The following is a 26004-nucleotide window of genomic DNA, read 5'->3' on the forward strand; positions in this document are numbered from 1 at the left end:
CAGCTGTCCTCATCATTTGTTTGGGGGTAATTAGTCTCCTAGTGAAGCATTTCTACCTACATGTCTGTGACCTAGATAGAGCTGCAGGAACAGTATAGGGTAATTATTGGCACTGCACAACACACGTGGCATAAATAGTTTTCTCCTTCTCCATTCTGGTTTGCTCCATTCGTATGCTTCTCCATTCTGGTTTGCTTTTCATGTACAGTAACACTTGTAAATTTTTATAAAAACTAAAAAGCACAGAAAATAAAATGGTGTTCCAGAAACTAGAAACAAAGCTATTCTTTTTTCATTTCAGTAACAAACATTAGGAAAAAACCAAACTAATGAGCAAATTTTCAAGGTCATTCAACAACATTTATACTCATACAAGAACAAATATTCAGAAAACAAAATACAGACAGATAAAAATATTTTAAAAATATAAAATCATGAAGTTATTTAGCTTGTAAAGAGAATATGGAACACCTTCTCTTATTATTTTTATTAAAAACTTGTGAAAATTATTTTGGAGGCAATATGGTATTTCCCAATTACATATAAAAGCATTACTGTAGATATTACCTATACTAAGTGAATTTAAGTTTAGCCATCTTCATGTCATAGCATTGGGTTACAAGAGTAAAAATACATGTCATAAGCAGATTTAACACCTTTAGATGACCTCTAATGAGAAATGTGCCATGCTACTCAAATTCCATCTGTCAAATGCTGTAAATACAGGTATGTAAATATAAACGTCATTAGAGGTACAAGTTATCTTACTGGGAGAAGTTCTAGGATTTTAGTTTTTGACAGCTTGTAATTTGGATATCTTCCAGTGTCAACAAAACCTGTTCCAGCATGATCTTACCTTGTTTTCACTACATCAAGGGGATGCATCAGGCAAATTTCTACAAGACCTATAAAAGAATAACAAAGAAAGGCCTAATAAACATTTGTACAAACAGTAATTTTCATTGACTCCAACAGCTTTTGAATTTTGAAAAGCAAGGTAAAAACCTACACATATCATTGATGACACAGTACTCCTACACCCCATATACTAAAAATGCTCTTCTGTAGTGTGCAGAAACTGGGATTTTCAACAGTAAACAGAGCTAATTGTTAATTAAAGTGGGATAAGGACTTTAGCTATGCAATCAATTTAATCATAGTTTTTGCTCAGTTTTCTGTCTTAAGAACAGTGGGAACATTTGATTGGCATCATAAATAAATACATTAAGTCTTGCTGAGAGTAGCAAAGGAAGGGACTTCAGGTTGGCACTTGCTTCTTTGTCATATAAGGATAATTCCTAAGGACACTGCAGGACTGCACTGGTGGCTCAGATGAACTTGATGTAAAGATGACAGCTGATTCCCGAATATCTGAGCTGCAGCCTCACTGGTTCTTTGTGCTATCCTGCCCTGTGCTGATGCTGATGTGTAGTCCTGGCTTTTTCCCTTCCTGCTCCACTGCTCATCATTAGCACCTAGTTCCCGTGATGAATGTGACTTCCCACATCCCCGAAGTGAGCGTGAACCTCAAGGGCCAATGCCAAGGTAAAAGATCTGGAAGATCCCAAATGCACCTGTCAACACCACCTTAAAGTTGGCTCTATTATTTTTCCCACCCACCTGACACCTGATGTAAAGTCCATACATAACCCAGGGAGAACTTTCTAGTTAAATTTCTAGGTTTGCCTACTCTACTTTCCATTTGGCATATCAGCCTCATGCCAAAGAGCAAACAAAGAGTAAAAAGATATATTTATCAGGATCGCTATGAAAGTATATTTTAGAGATCAGTAAATATGCAGACATATTAAAATCTACTACACAAATCTTACAGAACTTTGAAATGCCAAGAAAATATATACATAAATGTCCTAGATAACAATCACAATGTCTTTGAAATTTATATTCCCTGGTTATTAGGACCCTTAAATGTCCACTCATGCTTTTTACCCACTGTAATAAATTCAGTGCTACATCTTGAAGAAACAGGTTGTGAAGACTATACTTATTACAATGTTTGAATGCCTTTGTTTACGATTATTGCAAAAATAATTACAAAGATTTTGTAATAAAGAATGTGTCTTTTGGTGATCTGGAGCTCAGTTTTTAAAACTCTTGATTCAGGAAAGCATTCTTCTTCAACTTAAAATACCTGAAAATTCCTTTCTTTATGTATAACATACAGTCCCACTGAGATTAAGCACATGCTTGTGCTCCACTAGATGCTCTCCTATTTCAGATGTCACTGTCTTAAGTTCCACATCCTGTCCTCTTCCTTTAATGGCACCCATCACATCTGAGCTTAGGTGTTACTAAAGTTAGCAGTCTCTAATACAGTTTGTTACATGCTAGGCTACTCAACTACTTTCTTTTTCTAAGGAAAGTATTGAAATTAATACAAGGAGAAAATCACATTTTGAAATATTGCACACAAAAAAACTATTGAACTAATGGAACTTCCATTATGGGCCTATTCTTTAACAGACGATGGAGAAAAGCTCTTGGTGAGCTTCATGCAGGAACCAGGCTCCGCCTGAGTGCCACACACTGCAGTGTGTAATCAGTATCAGAAACCTGAGCTTCTTTCCTTTATTGAATATAATCTAAGGGAGGCTTGAAGTTTCACATTTTGATTATTTTAGAACCAATAAGTTTAGTGTTTCAGGTAGAACAGGAAAATTGGGGATGTGGCTTAAAGTTTATATCAGACAACATTAAATTTCAAAACATTACCTAATTTTTATTTCAACTTTATTCAAACCTTCTGAGTAACACAAATACTTACTAAGTAAGCTTTTTAAACTGAACCAGAGAATTAGCAGAAGGAGGAGTCTCATTATAGCCAAAGGAGATGAAGCCAATAAATGCAATATAGATTTTAGCTCAGCCTATATTAAATACCTACATTTAAAAATAATGATTTATCTTCTGCTTGATACACTTTACATATTGAATACATATATTATTGATAACTGTTAAATATTTATCCCAAGGAATAATAAGCTATTTATAAAATGAAAAAGAACACTAAAAGTTTTTGCACATGAACAGAAGTAACTTTTGGAGATAGTAACTGAAGGAGATTTTAGATTATAATGCTAAAATTCTTCATTAAATATTTTTAATAGGAATTGACATTAAAATTTGTGACGTTAAAATGTTTAAATGGAGTTCCTAACAAAAAATACTTTTTCTGAGTTCTAATTTAACAGAAACAATTTTCATTATTTTCTATCATCATACTTTAATGCATAAAGATTGAAAAACATAAAATTTGCCAGATAGCTCCTATCCCTACTTTCCTGCCGCTGAGCTTGAAAAACAGTATCAGGTTAATATTTATGATCATTGTTTTCCTGTGTTTTCTTTTCACTCCATGCAACATACTTTTTTTTTCAATTTTGGATAAAAGGAAGACAACATAGGTGATATCAGTCAAAGGATATTAATATTAGTGGTAATGAGATTAATTAAAAAGAAATTAGAAAAATTAGAAATTAGAAAATTAGAAATTAGAAAAAGAGTTTTTTCAATGAAAGGAAAAACTATCATCATTATTTCTGTGCAGGTATATTTATTAGTGTAATTATTGTCCATGAATTGCTTCTATTTTACTAAAATAAGATGATATCACATTTCACATAAGGGAACTGTCCCAAAGTCTATAAACTGCTCCAGCAGCTGCCAACAGGTGCTTTGTGAGTGGAGCTGCAACCAAGTATTTCAGTGCTGGCAGGGGGCATAGCCTATGAGTTTTTCTCTTTCCAACCACCCTCCTTTTCTAAGCTCTCTCTTTCCAACCTTCTCCCCCTCTCCCCATTTTTGATCCTCTATTCATTCTTATTTTGGCAGATAGAGCCTACAGTAGGGGGCCAAGCATGGGGCCAAGGGTTGTTCACCCTATTCTGTTTTTGCAGCATTAATGACCATTTTGGGAGAAAACTGTAGAGTGCCAGAATTTGGCTCTGTTTTCTTGGTCCTCGTAGGATAATTTTTAATTCAGGCATTTTTCCAGCAACTGAATCAGATGAATTCCAAGGTCCTTGGCAAGAGCTGTGTTTTGATAACTTCAGGATTCTATTGGTTATCTGCCTTTCTCAGTCTTTCCTTTGTCTCATCATATAAGTACACACCAGGTTTTAAACGATGTATAGTAACTTGATTTCACCAGACCAAATTCTTCAAAAGATGCAGGGATTATGACACAGCTCTCTGAAGAAAACCAAAGGACTGCACACTGTGCAAGACACTAATGGAACAACTACAAACACAAGCTACATTTTTCCATCTACTATAGTAGTCATGCAAATCATTACAACATCCTGCTTGATAGCCTGCCCAGAAAGTGTGGTGGCCCTACTAAATTACAAGCACTCTGAGATGTGCTCAATAAAATAAAATATATTGCCCTTTCTTTAGCTAATGTTCATCAGCTTTGTGACAAATTTAATTAGCACTATGAAAATCTAATTTAGTAAACAGCTCTATCAGGGTGCAATATATCTTAACTTGTCACTCTGCAAAGACTACTGTTTACAAACTTTATTTCCATGATAAAGTAGTTAAAATAGTCACAGATACATTGTCCGAAAAAATACTCTAATCGTCCCATTGGGTCTCCTTGGTGATGTCACATGCAAACCAACCCAGAGTGATTTATGATGGCCTAATTATGTTTAAAACAACTCAGATCCAGCTAGCCGAACAAGAGCCCAAAGGAAATATAGGAAAGAACAATTACTGGGTCAGTCCAACATTTGTTGTCTTCTGGGTGGGAAAACATTCCCTATGAAAACCAAATACTAACCATAAAACAAGACATAATCAAAATCTGTGTGTTGAAGAAATAACCAGCTGTCATCATTGACATGCTCTGAGCATACACAAGTGGAATATCAACAACCAAGAAGGGAATCCAGAATTCTATTATGTAAAACATTCTGCTCAGTAACTGAGCCCATGGAGAGAATAAAATGACAGAAAATGGTGACCCTCAAACTGACCCTCCTCAGTAAAGCTTTTTCCCTTTCCCAAATAACATCTTCTGTCTTTAAATTGTTTCCCATTACGAATTACATTGCCTTTCCCTCTACAAGATTCACACTTAGAATTTCAAACTAGCAATCTTCACACACATCTCTTTAATGCAAACATTTTGGTGACTGGTGGCTGTTTTTAGTTCCTTTGTTCTTTGTTGCTCTATTCCATCATTCACACACATCTCGTATCAATAATCATACATGGCTCGAGAATACTGTGACACCGTTTAAAATGTGCTGTAAATTGTGCTGGCAAAATGTGAAAGCTTGAGATTTCAGCAGCACAGGATTATAGCTCTCCTTATATCTGCAAGGGTTTCCATACTTCATCTATTCACTGCATAGGGAGAAAAAGAATGAAATCTAGTGAACAGTTCTTGCAAAATAACACAGATAAAAACAGAACCATTTGGGCTTTGGAACTCCTTAGGAGAAGACTGATCTTTTTATTTTCAGCATTTCATTGATCCTCAAAGCTCTGAACTGAAAAGTGTGAAGTGTCTGTGACAGACACTGATTTGTTTCAAAGAAACCTAAGCAGCTCACCCTCTACATGTTTTCTGCATAGTACATGAACACAGATTCAACCCAGACTCAAGAGGTGTACAGCATGATCCAGGTGTTAGTTCAGACAACCCCCTACAGTGCAGAAGCCATTATGCACCCTCCTCCCCTTGTGTTACTCATTTCCCTGGAACAACACAGTCACTGGAGAAACACAACAGACAAGAGACTGGTCATAGAAAATGTGGCAATAAACACATCAGGCACTGCATATTGTATAGCTGGAACAGTTGATATTTATTTTGGCTTTTACATAGATATAGTTACAATGTACGAAATGATCATAAATATTTTATGCGTACTATTCATTTCCTTCTGAGAATATAAGTCTGACAGAAAGAATCTCGTGTTGATCCTTGTATCCTAATAAAAACAATGACAAATTCCTCTTAAATATGCTTTTCTGTTAGCTAAAACACTCAATTTGACAAGATGAAGCACGGACTCTTTTCCTGATTGCAACAGCACTATTCACATAAAAAATCAATGCCTGGAAAAAAAGCTTCCCTGCAGTCAATTCTGCACAGGTTAATTAATTTCTATCAGCTGGCTATCTGTCTTCATATTCATAGACACATCAAGCTTTTACCTGTTTTATAAGGGTACACCTTCCTCCAAAAAGCCCACAAAATGTTAGTTTCACTGGGCAGCCAAGGCTCACTCCTTACCTAGAGAAGCCGTCACGTACTGTGCCCTTCTCAGTTGTAGTACATGTCACCTGGGCTCCAAGGAAAACTCTACCAGAGCATGCACAGACTGTGCTGAGAAAGATCTACCTGTTAGCCTTCACTTAAGAAAGTGACACTTATTTTAACTCTTGCCCGGGATTCTATTTAGTGATGTCGTATGGGATTAACTAATGGTACCCAGGAGCTCCTCACAAACATTAATTGACATTTTAGGTAAGGAGCCAAATCAATGCTTTCCTTAGAAACTGTGGAGAAATGGAAAGTTACTCCAAAAAGTACTCCATAATGGCATTGCTGTATTCATGAGTCATTCTTCCTCAGAGACCTAGTCTACACAGAGAAAACACACTAGAAAACATGTTAATTAAACAAGTTGTTGGATGTGATTTTCCCTTAGTGTAGACAAGAATGTTTGTGTTTAAAAATGTGTTGGCTGATCACAGGGGCATCCCAGGAGGAGCTGTGGGTTTACTGACACATTTTAGAAGAAGTCCTTTTCATGTCTATAAGGAGGAGCTGGATCGTGCTCAACTTCTTGTTAGGTAACAGTGTTCCTTAACAGATGCAACCTGTCAGTGTAGCACTGCTATCTGGAATTGTTATCCACAAAGGTAGGACTGGGAACAGTGATTACCTGGCTTTGAAAAAAAGAAGAAAACCAAACCACCCTGGACTTCAGCAGCAGAAGGAAATTTCTGTAGTTTGGTCCATACTAATTGTGCTGAAAGTGGTCAGTGTTCTTGAAGCTCTCCCCACGAAAGCAATTCAGCTTGTGCTGAAATAATAACGGCTCCTTGGTTATACAGGATAGCAATGAAACATTTTAATCTTCGAGTTTCAAGTAAAGATTCCTCAAGGGCAGGAGAATCCTAGATGTGTGGAAGACAGCAGCTGGAAATGAGTGTTTCAGGCAGCATTTTGTCTAGACCAGCTGTTGCTCAGCCATAACCCCCTCCAGCCTCCAAGCACAAATACACAGACCTAGCTAGAAACATGCTGATGCCCAATGTTCACATCAGAAAGTTCACACTGCTCATCTTTGGTGCTCACAATTCTTAGCTAGTATCTGCTGTATTTCACTGCTGCCTGCCCAGCTAAAGAGAACATTATTACCAGATGGGAAACTGTTCAGTTCTGCAAATATAAAACAAATGCAATTGTAGTCTATTATTTTTGCTGAGCTTGAAAATTGAGTTACAGCAATTAAGTGAATAAAGACAGAAAATGGTATGCATCTTCTTAAACAGTCATACTCTGAATAAAAGATACTCAAACCTAAATTGTAATCTATACCTGGGCACATGTGGACAAAGCTTTATACCTTTGTAAGGGCAAATTCCACCTTGAGATAATATATGCATATGCAAGTGCTGAGAAGTTATTACAGTAATGATAAAACTATTTGAAATTCAACATCTGTCAATAAAGAACACATTGAGAAAGTGTTTGTCTTGCCTCTGGAACTTTGTTGGAAAAAATGAAAAAAATAAATCCCCCTGACATTTTTCTTATATTTTAGATCCTTTGTTCTGACTTTTTTTTATTGGATCTTTAGATTGGTGACAAATGGTCCTATCAAGGAATTGCAATTCCCTTTTACAGTAGTTCTACCATAGTATAGACATTTTTTCAGTCCAACACACAGCCAAGCTGATACACGTTGATTCAGTGTGAGTGGGATAGCTGTAAATATGCTCACCAAAACCATGGGTTCTCAATCAACAATGTCTACCTAACTTACATTTAGCAGAATTCTGCAATATTTTATCATTGTATTTCTTGTCTCTGTGGTAAAAAAGATATCTAGGTTTAATGTTCAAAGCAGGCATGCAAACTGCTCTAAATTTAGCACAAATTTATTCATAGTTTGCTTTCTACAACATTCAAGGCACAATCAGCCAAATCAGGAAATCATGCTCATGCTGCCAGCAATAACCACATCTTTATACCTACTGTTGCCTAGAACACAGCTCTGTGAATCCCTTAACATGCTTCACTTAAACTGCTCAATTCCCATTTATATTCTCTAAGTACTGAGTAATAACAAAGGCCATCTTTCCAGTTTAATTTGATTTGCTGTGTACTTTAAAATGAAAAAAATAAGTCCTTGTTTCACAGTCTACCAATTTGATTAACCTCATGCCTATGGCTTGACTGATATATCTGCCATTAGAGAAATCTATGACAATTTGGGGGATAGAGTTAATTTTAAATTATTCATAGTTAAATATATTTATAGTAAGACTAGAAGGAATTGTCAAATCAGCCAGCAAAAATCAGTGGCTTGTAACAAAGAATCTTCTACTGGAGCTACATGTATTTGGAAGAAAGGTTTTTCCAGACTCCAAGAGCATATACTGCTTTCACAGGGATGCACTTCCTACTGCACTACTCACACAGAGCCTTTATGGGGCAAAATGCTACGTAGAAATATTCTTTGTACGGTAAGACCCACAAAAACTGCATTTATGGCATAGTCAAAAATACAGTTTTAGAATTCTAGACTCTTCACACATTTACCTGATTTTAAATACCAAAGCTGCTCCAGTGAGGCTGAATAGCATGGAGAGTTTGATCATGCAGTCAAACAAGGTGACATTTAGGTACTGACACAAAATATCATGGAGCAAAACACAGAACACAACATTAAAAAAAGCAAATATTTTCTGCAAGTTCTAAAGTTTTAATGAGGCAACATAGCATGGATCACCAGAATTTACCACTTAGACTGTCACAGGAATTTGATTAATTTAAACTATCATTAAAATTCCCATTTAAAAATAGCAATAAAAACATTAAGATATCAAACAACTTTTTAAAAAAACACTGAGTTGTCAAAAATACTTCTGTGCAAAGTAGTTTTTTCCAAAATGACTAGCAATAAAAAGTTGTTTATACAGCTAACTGATTTTCTTCTTTAGTTAGTCCTTTTGATGCTGTATTAGCACTAAAACTTTGTGTTATAAAATAAACACTTGCAGTTTACAAACTTCAGTATCTGAGTCTCTAGACACAAGTGAAAGGCTATATATTGTGCAAGTTCTCCATAAATTTTTCAGCAAGTATTACAGGCTGTTATGTCACTCAGATATGACATATTCTTTCCTTCATGTGTGTCTGAAATGGAAGTTTTTCAACCCATGACTGAAGGGACTACTGAGGTCAGTGCTGGGTTACATGATGTTTGTGTCACTAAAGCTTCAGATATTTCAATGCATATTGAATCAATATTCCTGCAACAAAAATGTGTAACTGATATTTTTGTTGCTGCTAGAAGTAAAATGCTCCTCGGTAAACTTGTTTTCATAAGAAGTTTGCCCATTCATACGTCCCAGAGCTGTTGTAATCTTCATTGCTAATGCTGATCTAAGAGCACGGACATTATTTTATTTCTTGACACATTTAAAGTTCTCTAATGAATAAAGCAAACAGCTTATGGCTGCTTGGACTGTCACTCGATTGCCCTGGAGGGTTTTAATGTCTTTAAAATAGGCCTCCTAGTTTGTATTTAACTACCTTGCCCAGAGAGGTCTGAGGGGTAGAGCAGATCAAAGATGTGCTGGCAACATAAAAAGCAGCTGTCCTTCATTTACCTTTAATTAGCTACATCTGACCAGATCCTTTATAGCCTCTTTGTCACACATTCATCAGTCTATAGGCCTTCTGACCTGTCCTTAAGGATCGTTACAAGAGTTTCAACAAAATACAAATTAAAATATGAGATACAAATCTTTGAAAAAAAAATTGGTCTCACTATTGAAATACTACCTGAGGCATTAGTATTTTGGATTTATCTGCAAAAGCTACAAATTGTTCAGAATTTGGAATGTCAATGGACTTGATCCTCAGCTTAGATTAGCGATTTATGGTTCTCTGTGTACTGCTCACCATTGCAGTGAATAAATTTCACACAGCAAGGAGTCCTATAGAGAAAGGAAAGCCAAACACGTGCCTCTTTGGATGGGACACAAAGTTCTCCTGCAGGAGCTTCACTGTAAAAGAAGTCACATGCTTGCCCTCCCCTTTTCTTTTTTTACCTCTACTTTGCACAGCATATACACCAATATTGAGTGGGATTTTGAAAGCTGCTGCAGGATCAATAGGCAGTTTGTGTACATTACAGCCTTGTAGTCAGGGTGCACTGAAAGCTTGTATCATCAAGCTAAGGCCCTCATGGAATAAAAAAAGCTGTTTAACACAGCAGCTGGAGTGTATGTTAAATGACTCAGGTTATTGGTACTTGATCACACAGGTCATTATATTAACCTGCTCAGATGGACATCTTCAAATTGCCTGGGTTTTGGATTAGGTCCTTTCACAAAGGATTAGCTAACAGAAGAAAAATATATAAAAGATATATACAAAGTAGGAGTGTTTCAAAAATTGATTCTGTTGTCTAAACTATCCCTTTTTATATTTTCTATGTATGTGAAAGCAATTTATAATTGTATTTTTTATTTTTTTTTCAAAATTCCAACCTTTCAGGCTTCCCAAGGAAACTTCTAGCTAATCACATCTCTAAACAAGTTAGCACGCCTTCCAAGGAATTTGTGGTGAGGTATGTAAACAACCAAATAACCTGCCTCAAAGAATGTAGATCAGCTAGCAGGTGTATCTGGAAGCCTTACTCTTCAAGAAAAGACTCTACTAGGAGCACTATACAGAAGTAACTTTCTCCCCAAGACTATGAAGCTTGAGGGATTCCTGTTACACCCCAACCTTACTCTCATAAAGTTCTTTTCTAGTACAGGGTGTACAAGTCCTGTCCATAGTGCTTCTCTCAGTGTACAGCTGACAACTTATTCATTTATTACAAAGGCATGCATCTCTCCTCTCTCATTTAAAAGATTTGATTTAAGCCAGGAGTCAAATCTATTTCCATATATAACTAAAGGAGAAACACGCATATTAATAAAATAAATAAATAATGAATAAATAAAATCAGAGAACTTAAAAACCAATTAAACTTGCTTACTTTTTCCATAATTCCTAAAGTTAATAATAACTGAACAGTTATTAGCAAGATGTGGATTTTTTTCATGTTTTTTACCACCAATATTGAAGTACACAGATGAATGAATAATGAAATGAGAGTACCAGTTTCAGTTCAGGTGAAGAAAGCAAATAGAGATATGCATAGTAATGCTGAATGTGTAATATGGATAGTGGTAATTTTCCATGTACTAGTCCACATTACACTGAAAACATATCACCCTTGACTGAGACATTCCTGGAATTCTAAAACCTGTCAAAGAAACAGACTGCCCAAAGACAAACCTAACTGCAGGAATAGGAATGGTCCTAAAATATTACCATTACAAAGTACTTACATAATGTAGAAGAAAAAAATATTTTTCTTCTGAACCAACAAAACTAATTCTTCTGGGTAAAAATATCAAAAGAGCTAAAAAAGCCATAAAAATTTTGGTTAAAATATACATGCAAGACATAGAACAACTTGAGAGCATTAGGGCTGTTGGCTTTGGAATGGCTGCTGAAGTGAACAGTACTACAAATAAACAGAAGTACTAAAAATATATTGTCAGTGGTCTTACTCTGGGGGGAACCATGCAGGCACAATGTGAGCAGCTATCCTAGGATGAGGTCTTTCTCATTTTCTCCACTAATTTTCAATGGCTTCAATTTCCTGCTTTTATGAGCAGAAATGTTTCAGAAATATCAAGGAGGAGTAATTCCTGTTTGCAAACTTCCTTTTGTTCAAGATCTATGAATAATATTTTAGACAAAATAGATGGTGCAAAACACTACTTATGACCATAAACATATGTTTCAAATCAGTGATTTTATATGAAAACAGATTAAATTTGGCAAAAATAATAGCTAACTTTTCATCAGGCTAAGTATTGAATGGCCACTGCCTGGAAAACGAGACAACTGACCACAAAAAATAGCAAAGATTCCAGAATTAGTTTATAATGACATATAGGTTTGAACAATTGCTGCACCTTAACATATCAAACTGTTCATTTCAGTTTTGTAAAGTGGCTTTCTAGCACTCTTTGATAATCTGTATTTGAATGACTTGAGAAAATAAGTTTTGGTTCCCATCAAGATAGCTGAAGAGCTTTTTCCAAACTCTCCACTAGTTGCTGAAATATATACTGAACAATCCATGATTTTTTCCATTTGCTGTGATGTAAATGATCCGTGACTGATAAGGTTTTATAAAATTTTTATGAAAACCTCAAATACCTTCAGTTCCCTACCCACTGGACAGATTTATAAACCAAAAGGATAGGTAAACTAATACTGTAAAAATGTTCTATGTCCCTTCCAGATAGCTACTGAAAAATTTCCTTAAAACAGACTCTTTATAATGTTTAACAATGAATACTACTTAAAAGCAAATTTAAGATAATGTTTTCTCCCATTTCAATAGCTATAACTTAGACTACTAAAACCATTTTCACAACAGAGATTTTTCATCTTTTACACACCTAAAATAATATTTAATTTTTTTAGGAAAGCAAACATTAAAGCTCCAAAACTTTACATTTTCACCCAGTTTTTGAATATTCCTCAGATTTCAATATACATTTTTGTGGAGGCTTTTGTCTCTTTCAGTAGTTGTAACATTACACATTGACAAAAGAACACGCTACTTTCAAAAGCACGTTGATATATCTCCAGTTTAAGGTTTGGGTTTTCATTAAGAAATTTGTACTTATTTGCAAGCATTGCTCAGCAATTTCCTCATACTTTACACAGGTAACTAGAATATTTCTGCAGTACAGAAAAAAACTAACCCAACACTGATCTTTGATTTTTCTGCTGTCCAAAATTTCCACTGAAGTTGTAACCTTTTTTTTTTTTTCCTATAATGGAGACAGGATTAAATTCCAAAAGATATCTTAGAAGAATATACTCAAACTTTATGTATTCAAACAAAGCAGTATTGCAATACATGTAGTTCTGCAAAGAGATCAAAAAACTAGATGCATCTTTCTTTTTCTTCTTCACCAATATTAAGAACATTTAATATAGGATAAAAATACAAAATTCATCCCAATTACAAGACGAGGCCTACCACAACTGCTTTATATATTAAGATATTCAGGACTGAATCCCTTGCTTACTGAAATGGAAGCATTTTCTTAATATTTCAGAGAAGTTCTGTATGTATACTAGAAGGAACCAGATTCTTGGTGTCAACTAAAACACAATGATCAATTATCAAGTATCTGAGGATAGAATAAAAAAAATATCAATTATTTTCTTGAGTGTGACCCATTTACACAGTGATGTCAAATATTCTAAGGTCTTCTACTGCTTGCATTTTTTGTTGAATTCTATGTTGTGGCAATAGGTGATGACAGCACCACTATTATGTGTTATTTTAGCAGTCACTGGTCTTCCCAGTATTTTTCACCACTCCCATCTGCTGGCAGTATATCATGGCAAAGATTCAAGAGAAATCCACTATGAAGCTGATTGTTAACTGGGAAATATCAACATGCAAAGCCATGTTTAGAATTAACCTGTCTTTAACATTTTCAGGCACCCACACCCTCTCTTCTTTCCAAACCTTAATTACATCAGCAGCTTGACAGCATTAAAAAAACCAAACCAAAACAAAAAAGCAAAGAAGAAGTAGAAGGGAAAAAGGTGTAGCTCTATTTAACAGATAGACAGAGCAATAATCCTTCAACAGAGGCACAGAGGCTACTAACACTGAACTTGCCAAGAGACAAATGTTTAAAAAAATAATTATCACCAGTTAAGAAGGACTAATTTTCCACTAAAAGTATGAGGACTTACCACCACTGACTGTAATGACAGAAATTTTCAACTTCTTCCTTTGGGAAAATACCTGATTTTATTGGTCAGTAACTATGTATGTAACTGAATTCTTAAGACTCTTTTCTCACAGAAGATGCATTTTCTCCACTAATTGTGTTAAAGATTTTTTTTCAGAACAAAATGAACCCTCAAAACAAGCAAGGATGCTACAACCCCTTGTTGATTTCTTTAATACACGCTCTAATCACTGACAGTTGTCAGCTACCTGTCAAGTAAAAAAGGATAACTTTAAGTCTCAATGTAGCTACAGTATCTTTACAGGGTTTTTGTCACCCGAATAAAATGCCTCTGCCATGGTGTAGTGGGCCACTCTACTTTTGATGCTGATAAAAAACTCTGTATCCCTTAAGCTATATCTGATATTTGTTTCAGAGTTCCCTGCTTTCACAGTTCTTTGCAATTTCTGGCACTCAGCTACTTATGGTGTTGGCAGTGTGTAGGCTTAGAAGTACAAAGACTGTCCACCCTTTACAGGGAATGGGGGAAAGAAAAGCTAATTTATGACGGCAAGAGCTTGTAATAGTAGGAAGGCATGGGAAAATTCTGGGACTTGAAGAAAGAAAATGGAATTCAGCAATGCCAGGTAGTGTTTGCATATGAAATCTCACAGAAGAAACCAGTGGTCCAGTTTTGGTCAAAAACCACGTGTAAAATTGTGTGTAGGGAACTGGGGCAAACACCAACACGGGCTGAAGCAAGACTCCCAGTGTCCACTCAGCTGGTAGAAACTGGAATCCTTCTACTGATGAAGACAGTGTCAGGGCAGCAGTTTTAGAAACTGCTTTATACAGACACTTGCTCACTGGCTGTCCTTAAGCACAAATGTGAAACTGCAACACTGAAAATTCAGCCTGTAACACAGAGCACTCTTGCTGCAGATACTGATGACATCTATTAGTGATATAAATTTTGTTACGCTCTTGTCTTGAACCTGTGCTTTTGTGCATCACTACAGTGGTTATTTTAGTTTTACATGAAATCATGACATAATTTAGTTTAGGACTGACCTCCATTTAGTCTAACATTATAAAATGCTGGTATGCTCCACTCTGGTGCTATCCACAGGATTGCTTCCCATGCAACATTAGTGGATACTGGCTGCCAGCTGGACATTGTACCACAAATCACAACAACTACAGACCAGCAGTCCTGTCAATTTTTCACTCAGTGACTGCTGGTTCAGCTCATAACTCATCAACATTGTGACAATAAGTCTCCAGGAGACTGTGTTAAACATCTTACTGAAGTCAGAGTATGCAACAGCCACTGTCCTCCCATTGTACACAAAGCAAAGCATCTCTAACTTCTCATTAAAGTATGATTAGTTAATGTAAAAACTGGGAGACCAAAGACTTAGCTATGCAGATTGCTTTGAGATGCAATCCTGTTACTAATGGGAATAGTCTTTCACTTGCTTAAATAAAATCAGGTCTTTAATATATTTGCTCTTATTTCATTTGTGATTTGGTTCTAACAGTAAGGTATCACTTAAGGAACTCTTTAAAACAAACTAGGAGTAATATAGTGAAATGTAATTAATGTAATTGTGGGATACATAGACTCTGACTTTTATCAATCTCAGTGTCATAAACTGAAAAAAATGTTCACTATAACAGATCAAATATTACATTTTAATTAGGGAAAACACATAACTTAAATCTTGGAGTTGTGATTGGTTTTAATTCCCAAATCCCCCTTTTCTCTGTATGCAGTATATATTCAGCATTTTTCATCCTCCACTTCCGTCTGTATCTGGTATGACAGATCAGATAAAGAGAAACATCAAGCTACAAAATATGAAACTTTGTAAGACTGGAAAAAGCCTGAAATGACAGTTTCAAAACTTTGAAATTAGCATGCACAGAGAACAGTCAGTTTTTAATATCTAATTGTTTTTATATTCCTTATATTCCACACTCACAGCTTATTGCTACAGATACTTCAGGTACACTACCTGATCTGGTGGAAGCTGTCCCTGCCCATAGCAGAGGGCTTAGAACTAGATGATCTTTAAGGTCCCTTGCAACCCAAGCCATTCCACAATTCTGTGATGTTTAATTTATAGGTTAGATGTTTCTGTCTTGCATAGCCTATGACTATAAAATTAGTCTGTTCATTCAGAGTTAATTCCAAGAATTCATTCTTGCAGGGACCATCCACCTCCAGGAGCCCTGCACTCTGGAGCCATTCCACTAGGAAAGTCTGTGAGACATCAGCCCTGCACTACTGAGCTGCAGGAGAGAATTGAAACTTGATGCTTAAACTGCAGAGGAGATCATCTGTGTAGCTAATTGCCACTGGTTTTATGGTATATGCATAAGCACATGAATAAACACTTTGTATATGTTGCAGGGTCCTTAATTTATAAATGGTCTAGATTGCAACTTTTATTTGGTTTCCTACCATGAGACCCAATAAAGAAAACTTCACTATTTTCCTCCAAAATAATGGCTGGTGCCTCTACACCTGAGTGTAATCATTGTAGAAGCCTGTACGGGAAAGCAACACAGTTCTGACTACAAATGTATGGAAGAAAACAGTTTTTCTTTTTAAATGGGAAGCTGTTCTGAGGAAAGCAACATACCTTTCTGAACTATTACTGTCTGATTTAAACAACAGCATTCATCCACTTAATTTGGTACCAAAGCACTCCTCCTCAGATAAACAAAAAAGCATCTGCTATCACTTCAAAAATAGTAGGCATTTTGAAGAAGTAAAGCTAAAAGTATAGCAAACAGCCACCTTTCTTTTAACTTAAATACAGTCTGTTTTTCAAAGCTCAACATTATCAAGTGCTATCACAACTACAAAGATTATTTTCCCTCTCTCTTGTAAACTCAAACGTTAGGACATTTTCTCATTAAATAGTCTTTGAATAGTGATTTGCCATGAATATCATCATGTTTCAGAGTCAAAGTTCAGATGTTAAGTTTTGCATCTCTGTAGAGCAGTATTTAATTTGTGCTATACAGCAGACATGCATATAGAACATAAACACTAATCAAAACAACATTCCTGCATGAATCATACAATCATAGAATGGTTTGGGTTGGAAAGGACCTTAAAGGTCATTTAGTTCCAATCCCTGTGCCATGAGGATTAGGACCAGCTTGGCTTTGAACACTTCCAGGAATGGGGTATCTACAACCTCTCTGGGCAACCTGTTCCAGCGCCTCACCACCCCCTGAGCAAAGAATTTCTTCCTAACACCTAACTGAACCTCACACTCTTTCACTTTAAAGCCATTGCCCCTTGTCCTGGCACTATCTGTCCACATAAAAAGCCCCCTTTCCTCCTTTTTGTAACCCCACCTATGATACTGGAAGGCCACAATGAGGTTTACCCAGACCCTTCTCTTCTCCATGCTGAGCAACTCCAGTTCTCTATGCCCGTCTTTGTAGGAGAGGTACTCCAGCCCTCAGTCATTCTTGTAGCCCTCCTCTGGGCCTGCTCTTTCTTGTGCTGCAGACCCCAGAGCTGGACACAGCACTGCAGGTGGGGTCTCATGAGGGCAGAATCCCCTCCTTCACCCTGCTGCTCCCACTGCTTTTGAGGCAGCCCCGGATGCAGCTGTCCCTCTGGTCTGCACGTGCACTCTGCTGGTTCATGTCCAGCTTTTCACCCATGGGAATCCCCAAGTCCTTCTCCACAGGGTTGTTCTCAATGACTTCTTGTCCCAGTCTGCTCCTTTAGCTGATGTTGCACAGTAGCAGACATCCAAGGAATCTGGCAATGCATACATTGTACAATGGCAACAAAAAGGGTAAAACTCCAGGAATGACAGTTTAAGCCGGGTCACCTACAGAATTTAGATGACTACAGCTGTCCTCAAACTTTGCACACATGGCACCACCACTTCATGATAACTGCCTAGTCTTTTCCCTTTCTCTACATTTAAATTTACCACTGCCATCCACCTGTTGTATCTTGCCATTTTTTGTGAACAATGAACCAGACTGTAGCTGTGTATGCACAGCTTAGCAGTAGGAACCATAATAACTCACAGCCTTGATTTACTAATGCTGTTACTTCTGAATAAACTGTATTTTCCAGCTTTACATCTTATGCCTTACTGCTTTTTTTTTTACTTAAATCATATTTGTTTCTAGTTGAAGACCCCCCTTTTTTTTTTTTCTGAAAGACAGAAAATGCATATTCTCCAAAAAGCACAAATGCATATTCTCCAAAAGCACAAATAAATATTTAAGACCTGCATATTCTTGTTGTTCCCTGAAGATCTTGTGTGACACTGTCATTCATTAGTTTGCTCTGGGCCATTAGGTTTCTACACATTTTACTTATACTGGCACACAGCCAGCACTGACTGCTCAGGTCTAGAAAGCCCACATGTTTTTGTGCTTTTTGAAACTAGCATGACAACCATTCTGAAGAGTACCTCTCACCTGCTATGTTAAACTGTAAAACCATGAACATCAATGCTCTTCTCTCTCTATTTAGTGCTGAAAGTGAAACTATTTTTTCAGGTGCAACAAGAGCCATATGAAATCTCCCTAATGTGTAGACATTCTGTAGCCGTGTTTTTAATGGAACAGATCCATTAAACTTATCTAGAAAAATAAAAAGATAAATTGAAGTTTTAAAATAGAACCTTATGTATATTGCTGGACAAAAATCATAGCTCTGACAAATGCTGGGTAGCACTTGTCTCTCACTCAGCTTAAGAAGAGACTGAGATGTAATACAGCAAGAAAATCCTTTGTGCAGAGACAAGCACAACAGTTTTCCTTCAGCATAAGAATGAATCATAAGAAACTGATGAAAACTGGGGAAATGCTGAACTAAAAACAGTATCATAGATCTGTAAAACTTGCAAAATATACATATTTTACTTAGTTTGCATATAAACATGTAAAAACTATTAACTTAAATATTTTTTGCCTGAATGAATTCTTGGACTGTATGTGGTAAATAAGCATGGAAATTACCTGGATTCAAATTCTTAGCCAAAACCCTTCAGCAATACAGTGTGAAGTTTTTTATTTAGACATTTTTTTTTTTGTGCCTCTCATGAACCCCCTGAAAAGGGAAGGAGGAAAACTTAGGCTTCAATATAATCTCACTGGGATTTCTGAAGTAGAGTAAATGGTGTAAAATGCTTTTCTACTGAAAATGTTTCTATCAGTTCTCCACTGACTGCTCCCCTAAGTTTGCCTTGCTCTGATGTTTCCTTTCTTACTGCTTTTGAGCCATTTAATGGCAGGTATTCGCTTTAAACTGTTGTACTCAGTATTATCACTCAAATAAAGCTTTTTAATCCATTTCCTGTGTATTTACTGCTTACATTACTTGAGAACTTAGGAACAAACAGGGTTAGAAGAAACCCACCTTTGTGCATACTTTAAGGCACTGATCTCCTGAAAACGTGACCCAACATAAATATTTTCCCCTTTAAGTTCATACACTTATCCAGAAAAAAAATTAGTACCAAGTTTTCAGGAAAATGTTGTAATCTTGCTGGATGAGGAACTAATTCAATACACTACAAAAATAATTAATATGTACATATATAGATTGCTTAAAACAATTTCTTTCCTATTTCCACTTTTAAATTTGAGAATCAGTAATTAATTGAAAAATTAGTATTTGTCTTCTCTTCAATTAAACTAGCTAAGTATTAATTAGAGCTCATAATTAAACTTTTCAATTTAGGCCACTAACTGCAGGTTTCCCAGAAACATTTCTGACTGAAGAGAATTCCTCCATTATTACTTGCATTTCCAAGTATACTGATCAGCAAGAATCATGACAGACAAGTATCTTACAGAAGTTCACTTTTTTAAAAATAGTGTTTATTTCAGAAGAGAATTTATAAATGCCACTTAGGGCACAAGGCATTATGATTATTGTACTTGGAGAAAACTCTATTCCATCAAGAAATTGCATGATATTAAATAAATAATAACCACAGCAGCTGTAGATTCAGAGGCAGTTTGTAACACTGGCTGGTGATCCCTGTAATATTTCAAACTTGAAGAATCTCTGCAACTGGAGAAATCTTCAGAGGGGATTTTGTTGGTAGTTTAGCACTGTCCTCTTCCCCTCCAGTCTGCCTGATTTGCTAAGACTCTGCTAAGACTGTTCCCTATGCTTTACTCGTACTTGACACTTTTATATTTGAATGCACCATGTTTCTTTAACCAAGAGATGGGTAACCCAAAGGTGGAATACAAATGCTGACATAAAAAAATAAAATTTGGTAATGTGCAAATGCATGTCATGCTTACTGGAACACATGTAACATAAAAATCTACAATTTTTTATTTATATAAAATAAAATCTATAATAATATAAATATAATCTAAAATCTATAAAATAAATAATCTATAAATGAGCACTATTCATAGTCATTACATTTGTCCTTTACTCTTCCAATCTAAACTATTCTGATCAGTAAAAGGAATCATATGCTACAGAACATTTAGTAGAATGACACAGTGCACAACTGAGGAATAACAGGGCATCTTTGAAAATCAGCTATGTCTGGGAGCCCAATGAAATCAACAGGGGAGGATTGAAACATTTTTACAAGTAGTTTTCACATTTTTATACTCTTTCATAGACATATGAATTATGTATATTGTATATGTATTTAGGTTCATAGATAAAGGTAGTCAAAGTTATAACTATATTTTATATAGTCAAATATTCTACTTACATTCTACTTCTGCACTCAGAGCACAGTGAAATAATGCATTCAGAAAGTTTGAAATGTCACACAGTCACAGCACTTCTGTGTGAAGGGGATGTCAGTAGCCTGAAGAAACCTCATTAAAATTTCAGGTATAATCAGAAGATTGGATTCCAACATTTTTCTTCAACACAGCAAACTCCTTGATCCAAATTCACATATCTAGAATATTAAATAGTGCTATTAGTGCTAGAAAGATGCTGTTCCTTTGTATAACCACAAAAGTATTTTCCTTTCAGAATGGGCTAGCATTCCTTCCTTAGGAAGAAAATGTTAATATTTTATGAACAGGCAAAAATCAGATCAAATATACTTTAAAATTCTTTTGGGGTTGATGTAAAAAAAAATAATTACTCCTACTGCTACTAAGTAAAGCTTAAATGCATTCAACAGTCCTGAACTGTAAGAACAGGTACAGAAAACATGTGCAGTCTTGTACTTGAAGAGTACAGGACAGAGCGAGAGAAACTGGAGTGAGTTAAACAAAGAGCCCAGAAGGTTATTAAGGGACTGGAGCTTCTCATGTATCTGCCTGAAGAGGCTGGCACTGCTCAGCCTTGTGAAGATGAGACTCAGGGGCATCCCATCCATGGAGCAGGAGGTTGTCCTTTTTCAGTGGTGCCCAGCTGACAGAAGAGGCAAGAGGGGAAAACTGAAATACAGAAATTTCTGCCTCACCTAAGAGTATTCTGTAATGGTGAGACTGAACAGGGTGCCCACAGATGTGGAGACACTGTCCTCAGAGGTACTCAAAAGCTATTTGGGCACAGCTCTTGGCAATCTATTCTAGCTGGCCCTGCTTTAAGCGGGAGGTTGGACTCAACAATCTTCAGAGACACCTTCCAAACTCAGCTATTCTGGACACCTTGAATTCACTGGCCATTTTCAATTATATTTACCAGAAGAATCTTAAAACAGACAGGACTCTTTTATTTATTTGATTTGTTTTAAAAATAAATTAGCTGCTGTGAAGTCAAACTAAACACTTTTCTAGTCTAACAGTCTTAACAGCTTTTATCAAAAGTGAAACATGATTAGGAAATGCTTGACAACAGCCACATAGCCAGTTTGAGATGTTATTGACTAGTCTGATTATATAGCCAATGCACCAAACTAGCCACAGCTCAAACTGTCTTTGCCCAGATGTAAGAGCACATGGGAAAAGCTAGCAAGGTTACAGGAACCCAGGAAGCACAGATAGGGCACCTCAAGGTATAAAGAATAAAGGATTGGGACATTCATTGTTCAGCTAACTAACGCATTTTCATTTTCCAAATTATTTTCAAATTACTTTGAATGAGACAAATAAATATAAATGTCACTTTCACGTTAATTTTTGCTACTTAAAATGGGAGAAAAAACTTGTCTTCTTGTCTGTGCTGCAAAAAAGATAGCAAAGTCATTATGTGCTAGTATCAAGAAACCAAGATGCTATTGGTGCTATTGATGGCAGATGGTGCAATGGCTTACACAGAGAGCAAAGGCTCAGGCAGTCTTGGAGAAGTCTGAAACAATGCAGACAACTTGTAGAGTCTGTGCCCCAGCATTCTGCTGCAAAATGGGGCTTGTTCTCCCAGTGATGTCAGAAGGATAAATACCTTCACTATTGTGAGGTTCTCAACCATTCCAACAGCAGAGGTAATTGCTGCTGCTGAAAAAACTGCAGTCATCTGCATTTTCCACCTACTACATTTTGTTTCAATCTCAGTATTTCATTTTTTATATAATCTTTGAACAACGTTTTACTCCTCAGCCTCCATCCATCTGTTACGTTTCTTATGCAACAAAATCTTTTCTTTTGCATGTTTCTAAATGCATCCATTGTTTTTGCAAAGACAAAATTGCACTAAAAATTGCAAAGAATGAAAAATAGCTTTAAAGCCTTGATTGTGAATCACAGAACCACAACTTATAACAGACCTGCAATTTTTGCAAGTAAAAATACAAATATTGTTAAAACTCAGGTGCCTCAAATCAGCAACGAGTCTGGTTATGTGAAATTAATGGATATACAGCAGCGTGCACATAAATCCTGGCAGGATCAGAACAAAGGGCTTGACTTGGCACCTGCTGAAGCTGATAGAAAATCCTTGCTTTTAGAGATTTCAGCAAGTTCAGAATCAAGCCATCAATTTTTCCTGTGAAACATGGAATAGAGATGGCCAGACATTAGTAGTGAAGGTATTGTTTCACATCCTATTTTGTAGAAAAAGCTGCTAAAAGCATGACCAACAATGATATTTCTCTTGGACTGCTATAAATCAAAAGCAACTTAACTGAAGTCATTAGTGTAATATGAGGAAGGTAAGAAACAGGAGCAGGGTGCTTGTACACGAAGCTGCACTCCACCAGCCTCCCTTAAAAAGAAATTTTTAGGTAACTTTTGTTCTGCTTAGAAACTAATGGTATGACAACTCAGGAAAGTTTCCTTTTGGAAAAGCATTCCCAGAGAGCAACTATTTCCAAAAGTAAAGATGCTACTTTGTTAGCCCTGATAATTTTAGGAACTATGGGGTTTTAAAATTTTACCTGGAAAAATGAAATATTCTTTGGTTTACAGGTTAACAAAAATATGTGTGAAAACCACCAATTTCTTTGTATGTGCACCCCAAGAAAGAACTGTTTTTTCAAATACATAGTTAAAAAAGTCACTGCCACAAAAAGACCTCATAGCTTCTCTAGTTTAGTTTTAGATCTCTGAGTATACTCATAAACACCCCAAAATACCAGTTTATCATGGAACTTACACATTTTTAACTATAGAGTTATGAATATAATTGCTACTTTTATTAACATATTTGTAGAAAAATGCAGCATTTTTGGAAATTTATTTTGTTTGCAATCTCTTCTTTCTCAGTGAAGAACTTGGTAACTTCTTTGTTTTAGTGTCTGTTATCCACATAATTGCTTAATATCAGGTATGAGAGCTTTCTCATTTAACTGCATCATAGGTTAAAGGTACAGGAGTGCTTCTTATCCAGTGCAGCCAGAGGATGCATCCATTTAGTTTTTGTTGTATGCCTAGAATAAAATTATTATAATGGAAATGCAGTTGACTCAGTAGCCAAATTGGGTATTTGATTTTTACCCTCTGAAAAAAATCAGGAAAATGACGGAATTCAGGGAGGAACTCTTTCTTTTAAATGAAATATTCATACTCGATGTTGTAATAAGACAGAAAAACAACAGTTACATACTTGTATATAAAATGATGTCTCAAAGGTGAACCACAGAATTTTACTAGAAGCCCTGAAATAAACCAGCCTTTAATGTTGCTAGAAATCCTAAGTCAATGTACAAAGAAATCCTTTGTATTGCTCTATCATAAATTTTAAATGTGTAAGCCTTACATGGTCCTCAGCCATTAAACATAAATGGGCCAAATTCTATTCAAACTTGCACTGTTTTGGGGAAGAAGGTTAGTAACCAGAGCATAAATCTTGTCAAAATTTCAGCTGGCAATCAGCTCTGTAAATCATACTGAAATTTATTTATAGGAATGAGGCTTTATAAATTATTACAAGTCTGTTTTTCCTAAATATTTAAAATCCAGATTTCTAGAATGTTTATGTTGAAGATGCTTGGTAAGACAACCCATCAAATCAGTAAAACTATTTCATTTTAATTATTGACCAGCAGGTTTTGTTATTGTGCACTATTCATTTTGTTTATTTAATTTGCCTACTGTACATATTCAGGTATTCGTTTTAAAGACTTATTCACAGAATGCAGTTGAAGAATTATAGAAGGAAACAGTTCTGCTGTGCAGCAAATTTGTATTCTTTATTAAGAGTTAAAACAATTTAGTATGAACATGCCATTATTCCACCATTGAAAAATGAGAAACTTGATAGTGTAACATAAAGTAATCTCATCCAAATCAAGTCTTATCATCAAATATATTTTTAAAAGTATTATAAACACAGAATGTGGCACTCGTGGCTTTTGATACTTGCACTCGGCTTTCAGAAACATTTAAAGTCTCTAAACCTGAAAAATTATGTTTTTAATTAATTATATAGTTATATGTTTTATGTATTTTTTATATCTATATGTGTAGGAAAGTTAGTATTTACATTTAATCATGCACAGGCATTGCCTGACTTGTCTGTGGACACTTGGAGACAGAACTTGACCCAAGCACAGAAGAGCAGTGAAATGAGTTTTAGCCAGGATCAGCTTTCAAAATGCATGCAATTTTGTGTGGAAATACAATTCCATAAACTCTACTTTCTGTTTTCTTCCCAGTGCTTGGGCTTCTCCAGAATTTTCAGAAAACTGGAAGCAACTACTAGAGTAGAAGACAAATGACCTATAAAAAACAGTACTGAAAGTAGTGCATCTTTAATTAAATCGCCGCAAGGAAGGCTTACTGCTCAGCAAAACCTATTATTTATTAAGAAGAAAACTTTATTAACTTAAGCTCTTTTTAAAAGACCAGTAGTATAATCAAAAGTATAATTGTTCTGCATATCTTACCTTGGGGTTGAAAACTGCTTTTCTTCCCCAGTTACTTCCAGGACTTGCTTTTTCATAGCTATTTATCAGACCACAATTAAGCTACTCTGCACCATCTTTCACAGTTAAACAACTTTGCTCGATGATAAGGAATTTTATTGGCATTAACTAAAGTAACTGTAATATGAAAAATTTCCTCACCATATAAAAATGTACCTCATTAAAAGAAGCATGCACAGCACATACTTTTCACTTGGAAAGAAAAAGTTCTTAAAAGTTGGTGTTGAACTGCTTTTTGAAAAAGCACCTAGGGATTATAATAAAAAAAGGTAAAAGAGCTGTGCTGTCACCTAGCGGATAAAGGTAGTAGAATAGGATTACTTTTTAAGTTACAGTTTTAACATTAAAATATACTTCAGATTTTATATTGTTTCTCTGAAATAGACATGTAACCATGAGTATTGGCTCTATTGCTGACATAGGTCTGAGTATTTTAAAGACAGACCTACAGAGCTTTTGGATCTGAACATATCTTTTCGTTGTTTCATTGTAATGTTGGCTATTACATTTTAAATCTGAATGTAAATACTGTATATTTAAGAGCCTGGGATGTAGGAGAAAAGTCTCAGGTGGAGGGGCTGAGTGGCAGTGTAGACAACACATAGAATAAAGACAAAAAATGCCGTGCAACTGACCTGTCTTTTGACTGCTGCTGTGAACACAC

The 26004-nt window shown here is 35.8% G+C and overlaps 1 protein-coding gene across 3 annotated transcripts in view; it reads right to left on the minus strand.

The window, feature by feature from the left end:
- The window catches only part of SLC25A21 (solute carrier family 25 member 21), a 236191-nt gene that overhangs the window by 101401 nt on the left and 108786 nt on the right, over positions 1 to 26004 (minus strand). For all 3 annotated transcript variants that reach the window (XM_086891704.1, XM_086891705.1, XM_086891703.1), the window contains exon 2: positions 857 to 905. In XM_086891704.1, the coding sequence (XP_086747830.1) occupies positions 857 to 905 (49 nt within the window). The remainder of the gene's footprint in view (positions 1 to 856; positions 906 to 26004) is intronic.

The sequence above is a fragment of the Cyanistes caeruleus genome, chromosome 6 (assembly GCF_971803275.1).
Source record: "Cyanistes caeruleus chromosome 6, bCyaCae1.hap1.1, whole genome shotgun sequence".
In the NCBI taxonomy this organism is placed as follows: Eukaryota; Metazoa; Chordata; class Aves; order Passeriformes; family Paridae; genus Cyanistes; species Cyanistes caeruleus.